At 51.8% G+C, this 21,165-nt stretch overlaps 2 protein-coding genes across 2 annotated transcripts; one reads left to right on the forward strand and one right to left on the reverse strand.

Moving 5' to 3' along the window:
• The first annotated feature begins 263 nt into the window (after positions 1 to 263).
• On the forward strand, positions 264 to 20,591 carry TGME49_245730 (phosphatidylinositol-4-phosphate 5-Kinase). The gene is made up of 17 exons (XM_018780758.1): positions 264 to 1,897; positions 2,462 to 2,549; positions 2,990 to 3,052; positions 3,556 to 3,658; positions 4,019 to 4,660; positions 5,102 to 6,268; positions 6,728 to 6,862; positions 7,138 to 7,293; positions 8,040 to 8,185; positions 8,878 to 9,717; positions 10,319 to 10,398; positions 11,108 to 11,212; positions 11,788 to 11,926; positions 13,237 to 13,371; positions 14,085 to 15,152; positions 16,095 to 16,259; positions 17,020 to 20,591. The coding sequence occupies exons 1-17, from the start codon at positions 1,144 to 1,146 to the stop codon at positions 17,666 to 17,668; spliced, it is 6,435 nt and encodes a 2,144-aa protein (XP_018634896.1). The 5' UTR covers positions 264 to 1,143; the 3' UTR covers positions 17,669 to 20,591.
• On the reverse strand, positions 18,191 to 20,591 carry TGME49_245740 (hypothetical protein; the record flags this gene model as incomplete). Its single annotated transcript, XM_002366961.2, has 1 exon — positions 18,191 to 20,591. Exon 1 carries the CDS (start codon positions 18,719 to 18,721, stop codon positions 18,191 to 18,193), a length of 531 nt encoding a protein of 176 aa, XP_002367002.1. The 5' UTR covers positions 18,722 to 20,591.
• Positions 20,592 to 21,165: the final 574 nt, after the last annotated feature.

Genomic DNA, 21,165 nt, shown 5'->3' on the forward strand with positions numbered 1-21,165 from the left:
TGTAGCGTGTTTCGGTTGCTTGACCTCATCCGTTTTCTCCTACCACGTTCCCGCATTCGCTGCTTGTTTTTCTCTGCAGTTGTTCGTTTACGTGGCGAAAGAATTCTGCCGGACTCTTGCAAGTTCTTGCATTGTAAAAAATGGTGCCCCGCCAAGCCGTCGCTCGCCGTCGTTTTTCCGCATGCGTTGAGCGCGTAAATGTCCCAAGTGTGTACGTTTTTCAAGATTTTAAGAGGGCAGAGGGAGAATTTCGTAGTAGCCAACTGTTCGTTAACTATCCAAATGAGTACATTTTGTGTAGTGCGACGTGCCCTCTTTTATCCCTCATTTTTCTCCGTCTTCGAGTGCTTTTCGCTGTTCAGTTAGCACTCGTGTTGGCAGGTCCGAGGGTCCGCAGCTTGCCATCTAACCTCATCGCGTCGTGACTCGGCTGCTGCTGTTTACGTGTTTTATTTGAGGCAAGTTCTTGTACGTCTACGGCCGCAACTGCTACTTTACTGTACTTCTCATTTTCGGAAGACGATAGAGGATCTTTGCCTTTCCCTTCCGGCTTGTTTATCTAAATGTGATTCCGTCGCAGCTCAGCTCGGCGCGAGGCACTTGCGCTGCAAGAAACGTGCAAGAAACGGCTGTGTATCTGTCTGAGTACAGAACGTCGTTCGTTCCAGATTGTTTTTGTCGTTCCCAACTTTTTCTTGCGTGTCACCCGCCTTTTTCTTTTTTTCCTGACGACTGTCACTCGAGGGTTATGGTGTCCGGCAGGTGAACCGCTGCAGACAGGCGTATGTAAGCCAAGCCAGACGTTTCCATCCACGAATCGTTTTTCTTCGTTTTTTCCCCCGTTACTTTGCGCTTACTCGAAGCGCCTAGTTTCCCCTTCCCATTCGACCTTGCCTTCCGCTCGACGGCTCCCCGTTTTTCTTTCAGATGCGACGCCTCCGCGGCCGTGTGGCTGGTGATCCCGGAATCGGCCTGCCGTTCTTGCTGCTTCTTGAAGCACACCCCAGACGATTCCGGCGGCGCCTCGAAGCAGAAACAAATGAACACCATGCGTTAATGCTACAGCGATACTCAGGGTAATCTTCGGCAAACGTCCGACTCCACTTTCAGCTTCTCCCCGCTCAGCCTCAGTCGGTTTTTGGCATGGCTGCCGTCGAGTCCGCCTCTCGCCAGCCTCAGCCGTCGATCCGGCTCTCCATGGACAGAAATGGAGTGGCTGTTGACGCCGGGTATTTTCAAGAGGCGAGCGACGATTTTCACCGGGGGCATGAGGCAGACTACGACAGCCCCGGTGCCTCGTCCGTGACAAAGCACCTCTCTGGGGGAAACCGGACGGCCTCGAGGAAAACAGACGGAACTTTCCTCGAAGGGCACGATACGCAGACTCCGAAGCCTTCCCCCGACGAACGGAAAGAGGACGCAAGCGAACAAGATCAAAAACCTAGCGAACATGGGGACAAACCTAACACAGGCGAGGATCCGAAAGGTGACGACCAGAACGGGTGCGTTTGCCAGGATGTAACTCCAAACATTGGCGACAGTTGCGCAGACGTGAACGGTGAAGAATCCAAAGGGAATCGCTCGGTCCGGAGAGTGATCCGCATCTCGTCAGATCACCGGCAGACTCGGAACAAAGTCTGCTCGGCCTTGGGGAACGGTAGAAGGACCGACAGCCGAGCCAATGCCTCAGAGTCAGGGAACTCCCCACCCAGCAGTCACGCCAGAGGCAAGGTGCCCTGCTGCGGGAAACGTCGAGGCTCGGGTGGGAGGGAGTCTCTCTTGTCGTTTTGTCTCCCGAGATCTCGCGCATCTGCGCCAGGCGCTGCGGGCGAGAAAGTCGCAGGATTCTACGTTAAAGACGTCGGGGAAGTTCTAAAATTCCTTCAAGGAAAGGCCAGTAAGTGCTTCGGGGTGACTGAGAGTGGTAAGACTCTCGGTAAGCCGAAGATCTTCTTTTTGCATTTTTAGCTGACATGCAGGTGGGCGGCTGCCGCGAGGGCGACACAGGGCCTTTGAGAACAGTTTCGCAACAAAGCCATGCAGCTGTTTTTGACAATCGAATGCACATGTTATGCATGTATATATATTTATTTATTAGTTATGAAGAACAGTTTTGGTAGATGGCACGGCTTGCCTCGTTCGCCATTTTGCCTGCGTGTGGGTGTCTGGAGCGTTGTTGCTCCTCCTCCCGTGATTAGGAGGCGTATTTCTAGAGTTTTCTCTGCCATGCTTTGTCGCACGGAATACGGAAAAGTCGATTTCGTGAGCGTCGCGATTGATAGAAACGTCGAGATTTTTCTCAGAACCTGTGACGCGGTCGAGCTTGCGCACAACAGATTTAGATCCAACATTGCATCCTGTTTGTTCGAAATGTGTATCGTTGTATCTTGCCATTTCAAAACTTCCTTTCTGGAAGCATATGCGTAGTAGCCTGCTATCTGTCTGTGCGCCCCTGTTTCAGGTGAACCGACTTTCCTGTTGAGGGAACCGCCACAGAAGACGCTGCTTTGGGCTCTCTCGGATCCTCTTGTTCTTCTCTCGTTTTACCTGTACGCAACGCTCTCCTCTCTTTTGCACTCTAGAGTATCTGTAAAGAGACAGCGGCGCCCCTCATGAAACAGAATCTTCACATCTCTATGGAAATGGAGATATACTCATATACATTCTCTGTGAGCCTGGGGGTCTTATTTCATGCTTCAGAAGAGGCTGGGACAGTCGCTGTGTTCTGGACTTTCTTGGTGCCACGACGTAGACATGCCTTCGGCTATCTGCATTTGTACATCTCTTGCGTTCTCCTCCAAAATTCTTCTTTGCTTCATATGCAAGTGCCTTGCTGTACCGCGTTACTTACACATATGTATATATATATATATATATGTATGTATATATATATATGGATACGTGCATACACGTATGCGTTAACGACTTCTGCTTCTCTTCTGTCGCCGTTTCCTTTATTTTTTCCTCTGGATTTTCTTGGGATTTTCAGACACTTGGAGGAGATTCGCATCGGGCGCATTCTGACCGCGCTGGGGTACAAGTCTCCCAGCGAGTGAGTAGGGTGGAGTTCGTCATTTGATTCTGTTGGAAGAGAATGAATTTGTTTTGTAATCGACTACGGGGAGCGGCTGTGGCTGATGACAAACAGCCCAGCACGCCACTCGCATTTTTTCTCGTCCAACCTAGTTCCGCCGGTCTCAGTAATTGCCCGTCGAGTCTGTTCTTCCTTTACTCAAGACGTCAATCTGACCGACACAGAGCAAACTACGTATATTTCTATACAGATCCATCTGGGTTGCATACGAGTTGTTATGCCTTCAGGTTGAATTGTTTCGTATGTTTTTTTCGGCAGCTTTTTTTCTTGATTTGCTTCGCTGGCTCGTTTCCTGCGATACTCCGGTGTCTGTTCGTGCAGAGGTCGTGCGAGTTTCTTCTTGTTTGCTGTGGAGTGCATGCGTGCGTGTCTGTGTGGCGCTGTTTGTTTTTTGATGGCTCGCTGAGAGAGTTCCACCGTAAAGTTTTATTCGAATCGCGCCGATTTTCTTCCTGCTTCAGAACGGTCCTGAAAGCCAGCCCCTTTGGGTTTGTTTCTGGCGACCAGCTGCTTCTGCTCGACGTCCTTCACAGCCTGTTTTACTCGTGGAAGTTCATTCCCAAGGTCAGTCCCCTTGCTGCGTTCCGTTCATCCCGCGGTGCTCATCTTGCTCGTCTTCTTCGGCTTCCCTTGACTCGCACTCCTGGATCTGCTTCGTGCAAGTGCCTCTTTCGCTCTCATGTTTCTTCTACGACCCGTCGGTTCTCCTCACGCGTCCCTGTCTTTCGCCGCATTCTTCGCCTCCTCCGTCTTCTGCAAGAGAGTCACTCGCATCCTTCCCCTCTTCCTCGACCTGCATGTCGACTCGCCCTATGCTGCCTGCGGCCATTGAGGATCGCCGTAGTCAGAACGTCAAATCACACGTTCATTTCCTTCCTCATATCTGCATATATACAACTATACGCAAATACTTTTTCTGTGCAGCCTCGGCGTCTCGAGTTCACGCATCGCCTGGTGGATCCTTGCCTGTTGGTTTTGCAACCGGCGGGGTTGATCTCGCCTGCGCTTCTTCCGCCGAACTTGTCTCTGTCTGGCGCAAGCGCAGCCGGAGACACCAACAAGCATCTGTTCCTCTCGTCCTACCACCGCTACCTGCACAATTTCGAGAGCTCCAACCTGTCCTCTGAGCCTGGCCTGCTGGACAGAGACCCCGCAGGAGACGCCGGAGACAAGGGCACTGCGGGTCTCTCGGTGATCGATGAGAACTGTGAGGCGTCCCCGGCGCGGAAAGCGCTGGAGAAGAGCGCGAGAGACAGGGAGCAGACAGGCCGACCAGAAGGCGACATGAAGAGTGACGGGCAGAGCCTGGCAGGCGGCGCAGCAGGGAGGCGCGAGAGAGGACGCGAGGAGGAGAGACCGTCGGGACTCGTCTGCCACAGGCGAGACGGGGCAACTCGCAGGCAAGTCGACGAGGTGGCGAAGTGCTCTGCGAGTATCAAAGTTCTTCTTACCGGCTCGGACGGCCGTGAAATGGAAGCTGCGAGAATTGTCTTCCTCAGAACATGCATGGGCCTTCTCGTCCAGCAGCTGCTCCCCCCCTGGACGGACTTCGTCGCACGCATCCTTGTGAGCTAAAAGTGATTAAGCTCTTTCGGAGAACATGCTAGAAAGGATCTTGAAGGATGACATACAACGATCCAACGCGTTCCTCTCGGAGTCGCTGACCAAGTCCACGACCTTCATTGTCGACCTTCTTCTCGCACTGTTCGACCTCACGTTTTGTGTGCACAACCCCAGCTTTACTCCGCTTCGTCTCTTCTGTGCTCGATCCGCTGCACGCTCGCCTCCCATTTCCACATCACATCCGACTCTGAGTTGCCGAATTGAGGAACCTGTTTGACAGAGCCGCGTCCTGAAGAAACGCTTCTTAGTTGCCGTTGTGGGCGTCTCTCCATGTCGTCTGCATGTCCTCTGCATGCATTCAGCGTGTGTCTGTGTGGCTGCTCCTGTCGTCCCCGGTCGTTTTTTCGAGCAAGTCGTCATGCGATGTTCCTCGTTGCCCTTCAGCCGGACATTCTTCGGGACATCCACGACCCCAACGTTATTGTTCAGAACGTGGTGATGGACAAGCTGTGGCGTTTGCGAGGAGAATTGGAGACGGCGACGGGGTTGCCCTGCGGCTTCGCCTCCTCTTCTCGCGCATGCACTCACGCGGATGGTGTGATTCTGCACAGTCGCTCGGAAGTCGATTCGCGCGAGGCCTCTTGCCACCGTGTGCGAGACGTCTCGACTTTGCCTTCGTGCTCGAGGCTCTCTGCAGACTCTCTGTCCTCACTGCCTCCGTCCGCAGACCGGCGAGAAAAAGAGGACTTCCGCAGCAAACGTTTCACCACCGATAGGGACGAGAAAGAAAGCAGGAAGGGGACGCGCGACGACCGCAGAGACAAACGCGAGACCAGGGAAGGTGAAGCGCCCGCCTCTGTCCTCAAGGGTGCCGCGTCCCACCCTAGCGGGCGTAGCGAAGGTTGCGACGTAGCGGCTTTCTGCAGTCGGAACGAGTCGAGGAAGCGCATGCACGTTTCTCTTGTGCGACCTATGTCCTCATCCGTTTCCGTCTCGAGCGCCTCGAGGGCTTCAACCACGTCCACCCTCCAACGCGCGGATGAAGCCGACCGAGCCGCTGGAGACAAAACGAGAAGCAACGCCGAAAGGTCGTGCTCCTCGCTGTCTGGACCCCACACCCTAGGCACGACCCGGTTCCAGGAGCAAACCTCTTTCAATGTCTCCAACCGAAATGACACCTTGAAAAACATGCTGTCGACCTCCTCCGCCTCCTCCGCCTCCTCAGCCTCCGCCTCGTCCTCTTCCGCCTCGTCCTCTTCCGCCTCGTCCTCAGTCTCCGCCTCAGCGTCGCGCCGCGATCTCTCCCGTCCTACGGCCATATCCCCTTCGGGATTTTTTTCGTCGCCTACGGGCGTCTCGCCTTCGGGACGCCGAGGTCCGTCGCCTTCGAGGGCCTCTTTGCCGCACCTGTGCAGTTCGCCGACGCGTCTCTCGCCTGTGGGTCAGGCGGCAGAGGCCCTCGAGGACTTTGCTCTGATCAATTTATCTTCGAAGGCGGCGTCGTCTCGTGCGAACATACCCATAGGATTGCGTCTGGTGAAAAGAAACGCCATTACTCAGAATGTCCTTCCTCGCAGCCGAGGCAACCGAGACGAAGGAGGCACCCCCGATGTAAGTTCAAGGCCGTCTGGGGTTGTGTGGTTTCAATAAAGCAAACGGCGTTTCTCAGTTGGAGAAGAGCACAAGCTTGGAGACGGCAGCGAACGTGCAGAAGTCGCCGACTCCCTCAGCGAAACAAAGAAGAGCAGATCGTGATAGATCGTGGAAAAACGAGTCTCACAGACAGATCTGACCGCAGAGACGTTCCAGTGGATCTACATGGAGACAAGGTGGATGCGTGTATGTGCAGGCATGGAAGGTGTTGCAGATAAGTGTACATATATATATATATATATGTGTATATAGATATAGATAGATATAGATGTAGATAGATATAGATAGATATAGATATATGGAAATAGTTATATATATATATATATATATATGAGTGTTTATGAAAGATTGTGTGTAAGTCTGTATACATCTCTGGACATATGAATGCGTGTATGTACTTTTGTCTGTTTGTTGCAGGTGGGAGGCAATGCAGTCCGAGAGGACAGTCCGTTCTATGCGTTGACCTTTGCAATGATGCTGGGTCTGCAAATGAGCGGCGAGCTGAGTGCTTGCCTGGTGATGCTGCGCCACAAGCTTGGAAGTTCAGTCGATGTGAGGAAGAAAAAACAAATGTTTCCTTTTCACGTTCTCTTTTTTCCCTCACTGGCTCGTCCTCGCTCACCGAAGCTCTTTCTCCGTGTCAACAGCAAGGCGGTTCCCCGCGCTCAGCGTCTCAGACGCCATGCCTCACTGTTGGCTTCCTACGATCCGATATTGGCCGCCTCGGGTGTCGTTTTTGCTCGCGTTCGTGCTTTCCTGCGTTTTCTGCGAGCTGGGTGGTGTAGAAAACGCCTTCAGTCTTGGATTTCTCCTCTTTCTTCTCTCAGCTGGAGTTCCTGCTGGACGAACCTCTGCTTCTTCCCGTCCGACAGTTCCACTTTTGCTGCTACCCCCAACTGCCTCGGCCTTTCTTCTGCGTCTTTGAGGACCTCGCCCCCGATACCTTCGAGTGTGCTCGAGAGCTCGCTGGAGTCACTGAACAGGTGAGAAAAAAGTGAACGCTTCTCAGAGGCGAGATTCCGGGAGGAGGGAAGACGAGCTCTCTCGCTTATTGTTGTATCGAATTCGCTAGCCGTTTACAGGAAAACGTTCACTCAAATACGCGAAACGCAGTGGCTGGTAAGGCCCTAAGGGACCTGTCAAAAACTCGCACGCATTCTGATGCAAAACGCTTACGCGTCCTTGAGGTTTCCTTCTCTCGTGAGGAAGAAGACACCAAAATATAACGCTGCATGAGTTGCGTTCTTTCTCCGTCGATTTGTCATCGTCTGCTCGTTTCTGTACCTAGAGAGGTTTGCCTGTGTGTGCGGATAAAGTGGAGACCGTCGTGAAAGAGCGTTTCTATACATGACGTTTTTCACAAGCAGGCCTTTCTCAAAAAACCATGTAGATTTAGGACGCATGCGGCAGAAACGTCACCATATTCTTCGCTCCAGAACAGCGTCTACCTGTCTTTCTACACACTTAAAGCCGGTCTTGCATGTGTGTCTGCATGCAAAAATACACTCCATATATATGTATATATGTATATATATATATATATATGTAAACAAGTGGTTTAAATCATACATGTGTACGTGAATATGGCTTGGAGATTTCAGTTGAGGGATATACAGAAATTTGTATCGACGGAGGCCCACGCATACAAAGAGAGAGATGCTTTGGGGTGCGTCTTGCCGGTCAGCAATATGAGGCGACGTTTATCCCGTTAAACTTTGTTTTTTTGCAGGATTATCGCAGCAGCATGTGTCGCACAGATTTTTCGTTCATCGAGTTCGAGAGCAACAGCAAGAGCGGCCAATTTTTTCTCTTTTCGCACGACGGAAAATACCTCATCAAAACCATCGGTTTGAGAGAGGTCAAACAAATGCTCAAGTCAGTTCTCTTGAAGATGCAGAAGGCAGTCCGTCTGCATGTTAAACAGAAAACGCGACACTTCGATGCAGCTCCTCAGTTCACAACCATGTGGACAAGCGCTACGTAATTTATACAAACGACGGGAACAGCCGCGGTTTCAGCGAGGTTCTCTCTGTTCCTCCGTTTCGCTACGCGAATCTGTCTCTGCGCCGTCCCTAAGTGGCGCACCGTCGGTTCACATCGTTATCGTCCTATCATCACATGGATCTACTTCTTCACGTACATACACCAGAACACACTCTCTCAAATAAATAAAAAAAATGTATCCTTCTATCTATCTATATATCTATATCTATCTGTATATCTATCTATCTATCTACCTACCTATATATCTATCTATGTATATATATATATATATATGTCATTATGACAGTCGAGTTGTCGACAAAACTGGATATATGGCTGAATACGACGGCCGTTGTGGCACCTTTGGTTTTCGTGCGTAGGATGATTCGTTTCTGCAGGCGTTTTTGGATGCGGGTGCATGCATCGTGGTTCGCCTTGTTCGTGGTTTTTCTCTCTGTCTGTCTCTCTCTGCCGAAGCGTACGTCGAGTTGCGTTGCTGCTCGCTCTCGCTGCATGTTTTCGGGAAAGGTCGCCGCTGTTCTCTGCTTCCCACCGGCGCTTCGTCTTCCTCGCGTCTTTCTCAGGATTCTTCCGGCATACGTCGATCACCTGCTGTCCAATCCAAATTCTCTGCTAACGCGGCTCTTCGGCTTGCATCGCGTGGAGATTTACAAGCGGTACAACCTCGAAGACGAAGACATGCAATCGGAAACCAACTGGGGACTTGGCGGGATCGCGCACGGCTTGGGCGAGGCCTCGGCGCGGTCAGGAGTGCAGCTGTCGGAGCGAGAGCGTGAAGGACCTTCCCGACTATGCCCGGGAGAAGAGTCGCCGGCGCATGCAGAGACGCTGCCTGTCGGCGGGGAGGCGAGAGAAGCGTTCGGATCCGAGGCGCGGACGGCAGGACGCGGGTGTCGAGAGGCGACGACCGACTCGTCTGCAGGGCACTGCGAATCGTCGCCGAGGTCGCGTCGAACCTCGGCGGGAGGCGCCGAGTTTCACGAAGAGGAGGCGGCAGCGCCAACTGCCGGCAGGGCGGAGAGAGATGCGAAGAAGGTCGAGAAAGGCTCTCTGAGGCACTTGCGCAACACGGTGAGGACGTCGTTGCGGCCTGTGCCCTCTGAACAGGCGAATGGAGAGCAGTCCTCCTCCGGCTACGCCTTCACGATTCCTCGAAGTGTACGATACAGGCCGCGAGAGGAGCAGCCGACGGGGGAGGACCTGCGCTCGCGATCTCCTCCGAAAAAAGGCAGGTCCGCAGACCAGGAGAAGGGGGGATGGCACCCAGCCGGGACTGAAGGTGGAGGCGGAGAGGACCCAGGCGACGAGAAAACCAAGGCGAAGAGCGACAGCGATGGACTCCGCGGACGCCTTCCTTTCGGCAAGGGAGCGAAAAAGAAATCTGATTCGCACAAGGCTTTAAAGTGAGAAAGACGCTTCGCAGCTGGAAAGGTTTTCCAGAGGCGAGAAACAAAATCGGCAGCACCCTTGTAGAGGGAACCGTTTCTCCGAGGTCGCGACGTCGAACTGCGCTGGAGAAAGTCGACGTGGAACGCGACCGGGGGGTGCCAGTCTGCAGAGGACTGTAGCTGAAGATGTCCACTCCTCGAGGGCAGTGGCGGGTGTCGCGCGCATCATGCGGAATTCTCTTTTTGCTGCTCCTTCGCGAGCTTCCCGTAGAACAGCGGAAATTCTTGCTCCCGACCAAGGCGGCTTGGAAGAAGCAGCTGGAGAGCGCAGCGACGGTTGGAGAAGGCTGCTGATGTGAATGCCACGGAGACGCTGGGAAGAACGAAAGAGGAGACGAGAGAAACAGACGAAGAACGAGAGAATACACGCAGAGAGAAAAACGATCGAGCAAACAGAGGGGGGAAGAGAGAAGATTGAGAAAGAAGGGCAAGAAGAAAAAGAGAGAACAAAACAGAGAGAAGCAACCTGAACGCGTCGCAGTGAGGGAGGCGCGTATGAGGTGCTGTCGAGGTCTGTCGTTTCATGGGACTGTCCGCGTTTCTGTTTTTCCTTCAGGCATGCCAAGTCGGGGACCTACGCCGTCCGCGACGATGCGAAGAAGCAGAGTGTGACGTGTGCCTACTTTGCTGTGATTGGTAAGAACGCTGGGCATTCGGGTCTGTCCATCTGCGTTTGTTGTTAGGATCTCCTCTTTGGCTGCGTTGCTCTTGGGCGGCCATTGCTGGTCTTCTTTCGTTCGACTCCCTGCCCCTTGCCTGCCGTGTGAATACTTCCCGCAGGCATGTTTGCGAATCGCTTGTCTCTCTTCTTGTTTTATGCCCAGACGCGTTTGATCCTCGATACCGCCTGCATGTCGTCATTCTCCGTGCCACAAGAAACAGTTCATCTCCCCTCACTCTTCCTTGCTGTCTCCTGCGCTCTCTCTTTCCAGTGTCTCCAGTTGCCTTTTCTGCCTCCCTTGTGTGTCTCTCCCTTCTTCCCTCTTTCAGCTTCTCCCTCTTTCTCCTTCTTCTTCTTCCCACTCTTCATTTGCTCTGTCTTTCGTCTTTTCTCTCTCCTCTTCCCTCGTGTTCTGCCCCCTCTTTCTTCTTGTTGCCCTCGCTTCTTCTCTGTCTTCTTCTCCCTCTCTGTCTCTCCCTCGCTTTTTTCTGCCTCTCCCTCGCTGTTTTCTGTCTCTCCCTCGCTTTTTTCTGTCTCTTTTTCTCTCTCGCTTCTTCGGAGGCTGCTACCCACCGGCGTTCAGACCCAGTGTCTGTGAAGACATCGCGGAAGCCTGTGTTCCCTTTTCTTGCGGCGGCGCTTTATGGTGCATGCACCCTGTGCCTTCTCCCTCGTCTGCTTCAGGCACTGCCTTCGATCCCTACCTGGGTCTACACGAGGCCTACGACTTGAAAGGCAGCACCGTGAGCCGCCGCGCGAAGCCACACGACCGCGTAAAGAAAGATGTTGGTAAGGTCTCGACGCAAAGAAGTCGTCTATCCTGTGCATGCATCGCTGCTCTCTTCTCGCGACTCACGTTTCAACTTCGGTGGGCGCTCCGTCTCCGGCCTTGAGATTGTCTTGTCTCCCCTTCCGATTGTTTCGCACCATGCGTTCTTTGTCAAGTGCCTTTCTCTTCCACTGGGGCAGAATCACAGAGAACGTCAATCTGTCGACCCTCGCAAGGCTCCAACTGTGTCCGAGAGTCTCTCAGAAGGAATGATCTCGAGTTCTCTCATGACTAGTACCAAATTCAGACATAAACACCGATGTAGCATACCCTTTCTACCGCATGTGAAGGAGACGGTGTTACATCGCGTTTGCATGCGTTCCCCAGAAGCGGTTGACTTGTTGTCGTGCGGTGCTGGGGCGGCGGCTGTTCCGGTCCACAGGTTTGTTTTCGCGAGCTGGCGTTCTCGCTTGACGTTGATTTTCATCGCGCGGGCAAACATGGGGGGTTCCTGTTGTCCCCTCTTCGTTGGCTTTCCACGCTTGTGTGTTTTGCCCGAGTTGGAGTCCTTTTTTTCCTTTCTTCCTGCCCGTAGATTGGCTAGAAGCCAACAGACACCTGAACATGAGAGACGAGGAAGCTCAGACGATTCTCCGCGCCCACCGCCTAGACTGTGAGTTCTTGGAGACGATTTCAGTCTTCGACTACTCGCTTCTCGTCGGCGTCCACAGATGGTGAGCCACCAAAAAACCGTTCCGAGTTTTCCTCCTTCTCTCCGAAGCCGCATCCGCTGCATGCATTGGTGGCGGCCCTCCTCCTGTGTGGGTAGGGGGAAAAGGGGGGCGTGTGTGCCAGGTAGTCCTGGACACTGAGTCCATGAGCGTGAACAGTGTACTTTTGCTGTATACATTTATACAACTTTAAATGGTAGAAAAAAGATAGGTAACAAACTGTCTCCAAACGTTCTTAAACCAGCTCGCGTATTACATCTGAAGGTGAACTATCGTTCCTAACTGAATCTTGTTCAATACCAAGGGAGTAATGAGCCGTCATGGAGGTACTGATACAAAATCGAGGATCAGAACTCCCAATGCTGTCTGGCCTGTTATCTCCGGCGTACCTTACGGCCGTTATACAATTTAGAGATAGACTGTAACGTGGATCATTATCCACACTGCTTCGACAGCCTCCTTCGTCTTCTTGTGTATTTTAATTCACATGACTCGAGGATTTTATAACTGGAGTTATAGTTATTTGTCTACCGCTTCGATGTCTGGTTTCATTTTATATCTACTTACTCTAGCCACTGCCTTCCTCACATATGTACTACCATGAGGACAAATGAATTTAGGGGGTGCTATAGTCATCACAAACCTAAAAAAAGTCCTGTCTCCATTCCATATCGTCCCCACAGGCAAGCGAAGAGGTCTGTTTGTAGCTGTGCCGCATATCTGTTCTATAATGCCAAAACGATTCGGCGTTCATAGTTGGAGTTTCCCAGCGTCGAGTCTTTTCTGTTCTCCCGCGCTACAAAGAGAGAGAGGACCAGGCGAACAAGTCACAGAATGGCGCCGAGTCTAGTCCTCGCTAGAAACAATGCTGCCCTTTTGCATGCGCTGCAAAGAGAAAACCGCACTCTGCAGACGGGACGTCAACTGCGTGGCTTGTTCTGGAGTGTAACTCATCACAACGGAAAACAAGTGGAAGTTGTCGTTCTTTGTCCTGCTCCCCAACCTCTTTCATCCTTAAATTTCCGTATATGTAGCTGTGTACATATTTATATGTCGACCTTTATCTCCTTGTCTTCATCGACTGATCTCTCTGTCCATCTGTCTCTATCTATCTGTATCTTTATATCAATATTCGTCTTTCTTTCTGTCTCTCTGTCTTTCTATACATATTCTCCTATGTCTGGTCGTTGAAATGTCTATGCAAACGCATCTATATATACATCTATATATATATATATATATATATATATATATATATATATGTTAGTAGTTCATTTTTAGACGTTTTCAAAGTCTTGTTTGTTCTCATTCAGCAAACAGAGCATTCTCAGTCCATCTGGGTCGGAAGCTGTCTCAGGGATCGATGCCCAGGGAATGACGACGCCTCTGTCGGCGACAAGAACCTCCCTTGGGCCTCTCCGCCAATACACCAAAATGCAGCAACGCTCGTACGTCCCACTCTGTTCCACGTACATTTTTGTATGTTTTTACAAATACATTTCTGTTTACAGTTTCCTTCGTGTGTTTATACGTACCGTTTTATGTGGTTCTATGTATAGTCAGATGCATGCATGTCGTTTCTTCCCTTGTTCATGCCGAAGTCTATGCATCCAAGAGATACCCCCTTCGCCTGACTCTTTCATACACTGCTCCATATATACATGCATATCTGCTTCTGCATATATATATATATATATATATATATATATGCATTTGTCTATATATGTACATGTATCTGTCTGTGTTGATCTGTATCTATCTATGTTATATGATGGTGGGCATGAGGTCAAATTTCTGGGTATGCGTGGTTTTATACTCGAGGACAAGCGCTGTCTGCGATCCTCAGACAACATCGTTTGATGGTTTGTTGCCACCTAGCGCATGCATTAGGAACGTTACTGTTCTCGCTGGTTTCTCTTTTTCCTGGGAAACGTGAGCGTGCATCTTGCAAGTGCGTCTCCTCAACTTGTCTTGCATGCGGCTTTCTTAAGTCCAAGCGCCCTTTTCACTGCTCCTTTTTTTCTATTTGCACGCCTCTTGCGTTTCCTGTACTTCCCTTTCCTTGATGCAAAAGGATTCTATCTTCGCCCATCGGAAGTACACTTCTCTTCTCCGTTTTGTGACCTCCCCGGAAAGCATTTTTGTATCTGTTTCTGCACAGCGTGAGTCTCTCGGGACCCTCTCCGTCGATTCTGAGTGAACATTCTTCTCAGCCGCTGGCGTCGGAGCCTGTGTCGATTACGCCTCTGACTTCGGCGATTCCTCGAGATCGTTTGGCAGGAGGTGAGACCGCAGATTCCGCGGTTTCTCAGAATCCCGCAACGAATGCACCTTCTGCGGTGCATTTGTCCATGGCTCTCGCCTCGCCGTTTAGCTCTGCGGACGGCTTACAGCGGTCAGAAGATTCCGAGGAAGAAGACCTCGTCAATGACGCAGGCGACGACACCAGTCGACATCCCGAGGTCGAGGAGGAAGAACTGCTCTTTTCGGACGCAGGAAAGGACGGCCGTCCACAGCCTGTCGCGCATCTGGCCTCTTGCCTTACATCGCGCGAGTCGCACCCGGCTCCTCTCCCTTCCTCTGCTTCCGTTTCGTCTGGACTCCGCTCAGCAGCTTCTCTTCTTGACACTCGGCCCTGTTGTCTGCAAGAGGCAGCCAGCCATGGGGCAGACCCTCCGGCTTCTCTCTATTCGTCTCGGCTTGGAACGTCGACCTCTGCTCTCGCGGAAAAAGGGGGAGTTGAACGCGAGGACGACAGAGACGCGGACGCGTCTGCAGAGCTTGCTCGTTCCCTACAGCAGAGACAGGCCGCAGAGGCGACGAGCTCTTCCTGTTCGACTCCGCGGTGCTACTGCGCTCATGTCTCGATGCCCTGTCCGCCGCCGGCTCCTGGGGGCACCCGGCGGGTGACGATGAGGTGCCTGGCCTCGGGAGAAAGTGGAGACGCTTTCCGGACCGACGCCGACGGAGAGTTCGAGCGAGAGAGGAAAGCGAAAGACGGCGAAACTCTCACCGAGATCGACACCGTTATGTCCCTGTCGCAGCCAGCGTCATGGCCAGAGGTGGATTCGTCTGGACGAGCCCAGAAGGGAGACGCCGAAGAAGAGCTCGGACTGGCCACTCAGGCAGACGGCAAACACAGGGAAAGACATCGCGCGCCATCCCCTGCAACGTCCAGCTTGCCCCACACAAGCACTGCATACACCTTCCTCGAAAAAAGCTGGATGGGGTATGTCGAGAAAGTGCAGACGTCGATTCGACATTCCAAAACACAGCACGCATGTACCTGCAGGAACGTATATATCGACAAAGGTGTAGAGATCAATATGTGTACCCCAGTCCATTCATGAATGCATATATATATATATATATATATATATATATATATTTGCGGAGATGTTTGTTTGAATGCGACTTCGGATAAGAAGCCAGGAAGCACCACTCTGTGGAGTCACGCCATTCCACCGATCCACAGGAAACACACACGCATCTGTAGAGTTCCACGGCAAACAGATTCTTCGGCGACGACATTCAGCGTAAACGTTGTCATGTATCTTCGCACCCGTTTACGCCCTGCCTGTGACTTGTCTCTATCTTTATAAGCGTGGAATGTCGTACTTCAATCAAGCAAAACACTGTTTTGTTTGCGCCCCCATGTCTGTCGAGGAATTAGCCTCAAGTCGTTTACCCTCCACTCTGTCTCTTCTGGCGCATGCCCCGACGACTGGTGATTCTGCGTTTGTCCGCCTTGGTGTCGCGTCATGTTTCTTCTTCTCACTCTTATTTTCCTTCCTCTTCTCTTTCTCTCCCTTTTTTTTCTCTTTCTTCTCCAACTCCTTTTTCTCCGACTTTATCTTCTCTTGATTCTTCTGTTTCTGCTTCTTCTCCATCATTTTTTTCTCGTGCTTCTTCTTCTCTTCCTACTCCTTGATCTTCTCTCTGTTCTCGTCTTCCTTTTTTCCTTCTCTTCCATCTTTCACTTCTCATTCTTCTCTGTCTTCTCTCTCTCTTCTTTTGTATTGTTCAGTCTCTGGCCCGGCGTCTGGTGTTTCACCTCTTCGCTTTTTCCGCTTCTTCGCCTCTGTTTCTGTGGCGAAATTCTCGTCAATAGAAGACCGCGCTCTTCACCCGTCTTTGCTTTTTGTGGAGCCTGCGGTGCCTTTGCATGCAGAACAGCCTTCATGTCGCCGCCTTCCCCAGACAGCGGCTTCGGAGTCAAGGTGATGAATGCGGACATGACTGAAATTTACTACTTGGGAATCATTGATTTCCTCACGCCTTATGACTGGAGACGCTATGGCCACACAGTCTATAAGCGCCTCAAGAGCTCCGCCAAGTGAGGTTTCTGCATCTGCATTTCTGCGTGTCTGTTGTGCCCTTTTCTCGACCTTTCTGTCCTGTTTGCCTCTCCACATCAGCCTAAAACGAGTTGCCTGTTGAAGAAGGAACCGGCAAGTTTCGGGACTCAAGCACCCCCTCCAGCTAAATACAAAGCGGTAGAATTCCAGTTCCTACTAGCAACTTCGTTTAACTTCGTTCACAATGCAACGTAAATAACGTTCTGTGGGTCTCGTGCTTGCACATCTATCCTACCCTCTGTGTGTGTGTCTGCGGACCGCAAGTTCTCTGTGCATGCAGCGAATTTTCCGTGGAAATGTCTTTCCTTTTGTCTGTATGAAGTTCTGCCCTGTGTGGCTTCACGGGGCCTGCGAGAGCGGGGAAAGGGAGAGCACTGAAATTCAAGATGTCTTCTCAAGGATCCAGGCGGCAACCGGAAACTGTGGGGGCAGTGGCGTGCGTGTAAAATGTCTTTTTTTCAAGGAAAAAAGACTCCGCAAATGCAAACAGACGCCAACATCGATCTCAGATCCATTTCCCTCTCTGTCGTGCACAAAAAGGATCGATAATGGACTTTTGTGGGATTCTCTGCTATCCTTCATCGTTTTTCTTCCATATTCCTGTTCTCTGTCGTTTGTATCACTCAGTGTTTCAGTGGTTCACACCCGTAAATATATATATATATATATGCACGTAGAATCGTTGGGTAATGATGATGTGTAACCTATGCGTGGACTGGTTCTTGTTTCATTGTTCAGGTGTGAATTTGGAGAGATATCTCCGGTGCCTCCGGCGTATTACTCTCGGCGGCAGCAAGCATTTCTTCGAGATCACGTCGTGCATGCAGTGGATCGCGGCGGCGGTGGGGAAGCGCCGACGGCGCTTGAGAGCATGAATCTGCGCATGCCTCGCCGCAGACTGATTCGGCTGCTGAAGTCTCGCGAGCGAGAATTCAAGGAAAAGAGTGCGTTTGAAAAGCCAAATGCAGCTCTTGACGAAGCAGTGGGGATCGTCGAAGCCGGCGGCCTCTGCGACGCGGGCCGAGAGAGCGACTGGTCTGCACGGCCGCCGCCACGGAAAAAGGGCAAAGAGCGTCGGCAGAAACAGCGTAGAAAGAAGCGCGAGAAGCGGAACAAAGACGCTGCTTGCACGGGAGAAAGTCAGGCGTCCGAACAGACGAAACCGAAGGACCTGCCCAGGGACACAACACAGGACGGTCAAACCCAAAGCGCGCTTCCCCACGAGGAAGGAGTCCAGGTGACAACCGCGGAACCTGCTGGAAATCGAGAACAGAGACGGTCGACCTTCTATGGTTTGTACAAGTTTGTTAAACCTCAGGAGGACGATGGCCCTGAAGAAGGAAAGGCGAGACGGGAGACAAGTCCGTGTGGTGCGCCGAGAACGTAACGCACGAGGGGAAGGAAGGACCTTAATTTCGTTGGGTTTCGAGATTCAACGGAAACCTCCGTGTTGAGGGAAATCTAAAGAGCTTCCAACGCGAGAAGAAGTGGAGACAGTGAGGTGAGCGTGGAGTATTCTCCAGTTTCCAGGTTTCCACGCCGCTGCTCTTGGCAGGATCAAGCGCAGTGGCTTCGCCGGAGACGTCGGCGGAGACACGCTGACCGGGAGCTGATGCATGCGCATACGCATGCGCCCATGTACATTTAGAAACTTTTTGGATGAATCGCGTCGACTTCGGCCCGACCTCTACACGGAGCGGGACAATGGATGTCGCGCTCCCGTGCTGTTTGTGAGATGGACAGCAAGTGTATTCTTGGAAAGCTTTGTTTGTTGCCTTGCATGCACGCATTCGGTACAGTCGAGCACCTTCCCCTTTTGCGGTGTGAACAAGGCTCGCTTTCTGCGCGACCCTTGGAGAGGCCTCGGAGCCTCGGTTTCACCAGAGGGGGAGATGTATCCCGTTCCTTCTCATCGACTCACATCCGTGGGTCTTGCACACAGATGACCGTGGATAAACAGGTACCCAAATTCCGCGGACGCAGGCTTGTGCGAAGGTACGTGTGCTTCCTCTTTCTTTCTCTGGAGCGACGCGATCCCCAAGTTGTCAGCGACGTAGGCCTGTGCTTCCACAGCATGCACAGGAGAGTCTGAGACTGGCCTACCGCAGTTCATGAGTTGACAGGTGGTTTCGCGACAGGTCGATCCAACGATCTTCATACAGCTTGTGATTGAAGACGGAAGCAGGGAGGACCTCCCGTGTGAGGCGAGGCCAGAGGGATCCATGAAGAGTAAGGGTGCTGCCAGGGGCAAGATGCAAAGTTGCGGAGAGGGTAAGCACGGTGGAGAGAAGAGGGAGCGCAGACGAGGTGTGGAGTCTCTTTGTGAGGAAGGAGGAAATGTAGAATGAGGATTCCCAGAGGATGAGGCGACCAGTGGTTGCGAAAAAAAACAGACGAGGGAGAAACAGGGAGACGCAGACGCGCATGCATGGCCACTCATGCCAGGCTGCTGCTAAGAGCAGCCTTAGACGCCTCCACATTTTTCTTGAGGCGGATTTTTTCAGCCGGCAAGCCACACGAGATTTTCTCGACTCCAGGTTTCCGCCTTCCCATGTCGCGAATTCGTGAATGTTCCATGCCTTGAGTGAGACTGAGACGCCAGGCATGTTCGAAGCCTTTCGCTAATTTGATCGTAGGTGCATGCGGACAACTGGATGCCTCTTGAAGCGTTGCAGGCTCCACATAAGGGTTGCATGCGGATTGGGGCGTTCTGCCGTGTCAGTTCCGGTGCCCACAATGACCTTTCTCCTTTGTGACTTTCGTGAGACGAATGTGTGTGTGCAAACGGCATACATGCAGAAATGCATGCGTCAGTATGTTCTAGCAAACGTCTGGAGACGCCATATTTACGAAGCCGAGGCCACTGTGGTCCACACGTGGCGCCGCATGCGTTTGGCCTATTTATGCATGCAGCTCGGTTTGCCTCTTTTTTTCACCTCTTTCTTGTGCCGCAAGCGTCAGTTTGCTTAGAGCGTATAGGGGCTTGTTTCTCTGTGTCCAAAAACTCGACTTCCCAATTGTGTCATCGCTTCGATGCACTGCAGATACACAGGCGTGCTTACATCTAAGTATGTATATATGTATATATAAATGAGTATTCGTATGCGTAGATATGGATCGCTATGGCCGTTGTAGACCGCTGTTGACATCGCCTGCGTTGTCTCGCTGACCTGGAGAAAAAGGACGATATGCAGACGTATCGGTGGTGCTCTTTAGATCTCATGTTGTACATCTGACACAGGCGTACGCAGGCAAATGTTTGTGTGCCTACAAGTGCGTTTGACGAATGTGAGTGGTTTGTTTGCATGCACGCGGTAGACGCATTGTCTTCTCACTGTTTGTCCCTTACTTTGGCATCCATGATCCACACAAACTGAGTCGCCATGCTGCTTCCACACCTCATTTCGGCAAAGCCTCTGTGGTGCATTGGCTCGTTTTCGGAAGCATCCGCGCGTGGTGCGCTGTAGTGTGAAGCGTCAAGGTTGTGTGTGTAGGCGGTCACTCGGTGTCTGTTGTTCTAACCTGATCGTCGTAGATGTACGCAGGCGTCGGCCTTTATTTGAGATCATGCAGTGTAGGTAGGGCACCTGCATGCATATGTGCGGCCTTTTCGTAGCTGGCCAGCTCCGTGTAGACAAGGTGACTGCTCTGGTCTGCTTCCCCGTTGTGGAACGCCTACAAATTTGTCTCACGAACATACGTTTGGGGGCGCTTCACTAGAGCAGAGATTTGACCACGACCTTTCTGCATTATTTTTCGTCAAATGCATTTCCATGTCCGGTGCGCAAATCCGCATCTGTCCATCGATTCCTTTTTGAAGTGTACGCCCCTCGTGTGTGCACCGCGAACCCCGCTTGGCTTTGCGGCCTCTGGTCGCCTTCCGCTTCTCATTTCTTCGTTCCGAATCCAGTTGAGAAACGGTTTTGTTGCATGCGCCTTTGGCATTTCTAACTATGTGCGCGACAAGCCGCTTTCCAGCTCTCTTCCTTAAAGGAATCCTGGTCACGGATGTGGCTTACGCGAGGCTCCGGGGAACAACTTCGGCGAACATGTTTATAGTCAGCTAATAAGTGATATATCGGTAGCCAGTGTCTCAAGAGACGCCAGAGGAAGAGTGAAGCACGAAGATGGAAAGTCCGTTGTTTCTTATGGACATGCGTGCATGTCTATGTGTACACATGTGTATGTTGTGGAATCGATACCCTGATCAATATGATGCGGTGTTTCCGCTAGCTGGCATTTCCTTACCACTGTCCAGAGTTCACACGTACGTTCAAAGTGTCCTGTGCATTTTGTAGCGTTCATCATCCACATCATCTAAACAGAGAAGGAGGCGGCGGATGGAAAATGCACACGGTGCATGCTACAACAGCGTCTGCCGTATTCTGCGTGTTTGAGACGTAGATCTCATCCGTTGTTAACCTAGAATTACTCTCTGAGATTCATGCTTCGAGCAGCATAGGAAACGCCAGCGGACGAGCGGTAAAGATGATAGCCCAAATGTACAAAACACAACGTTACCCCCTTCACTAAGTAGAGGGGACATCACAGGCCGGCGGAGCAGCAGAAGTCAACGTAGAGGCTTTCTAGTTTGAGTCGCTAGACACGGCAAAGTGGCGTTTAAGTCAGACAGATTTTTCACAGTAATCGGTTCGCAGTGTGTGGCTGGAGATGGTTCAGCAGCGGTGCTTCGTTCCTGGAAAAGCCAAGAGTCGTATTGCATGCAGCGGCGTTCGGTGCATGCACGCGAATGGCCTCGTCTGTGAAATTCTATATTGTGTAGCAGACGCCTGAAGCGCACACTTGTAGAGGACATCGGAGAGGATGGATAACGCTGGAGAGTGGGAACGAGTTGTCGGCGCCCGTGTCAATTGAGTGTGCGAG

Source organism: Toxoplasma gondii, chromosome XII (genome assembly GCF_000006565.2).
Source record: "Toxoplasma gondii ME49 chromosome XII, whole genome shotgun sequence".
Lineage (NCBI taxonomy): Eukaryota > Apicomplexa > Conoidasida > Eucoccidiorida > Sarcocystidae > Toxoplasma > Toxoplasma gondii.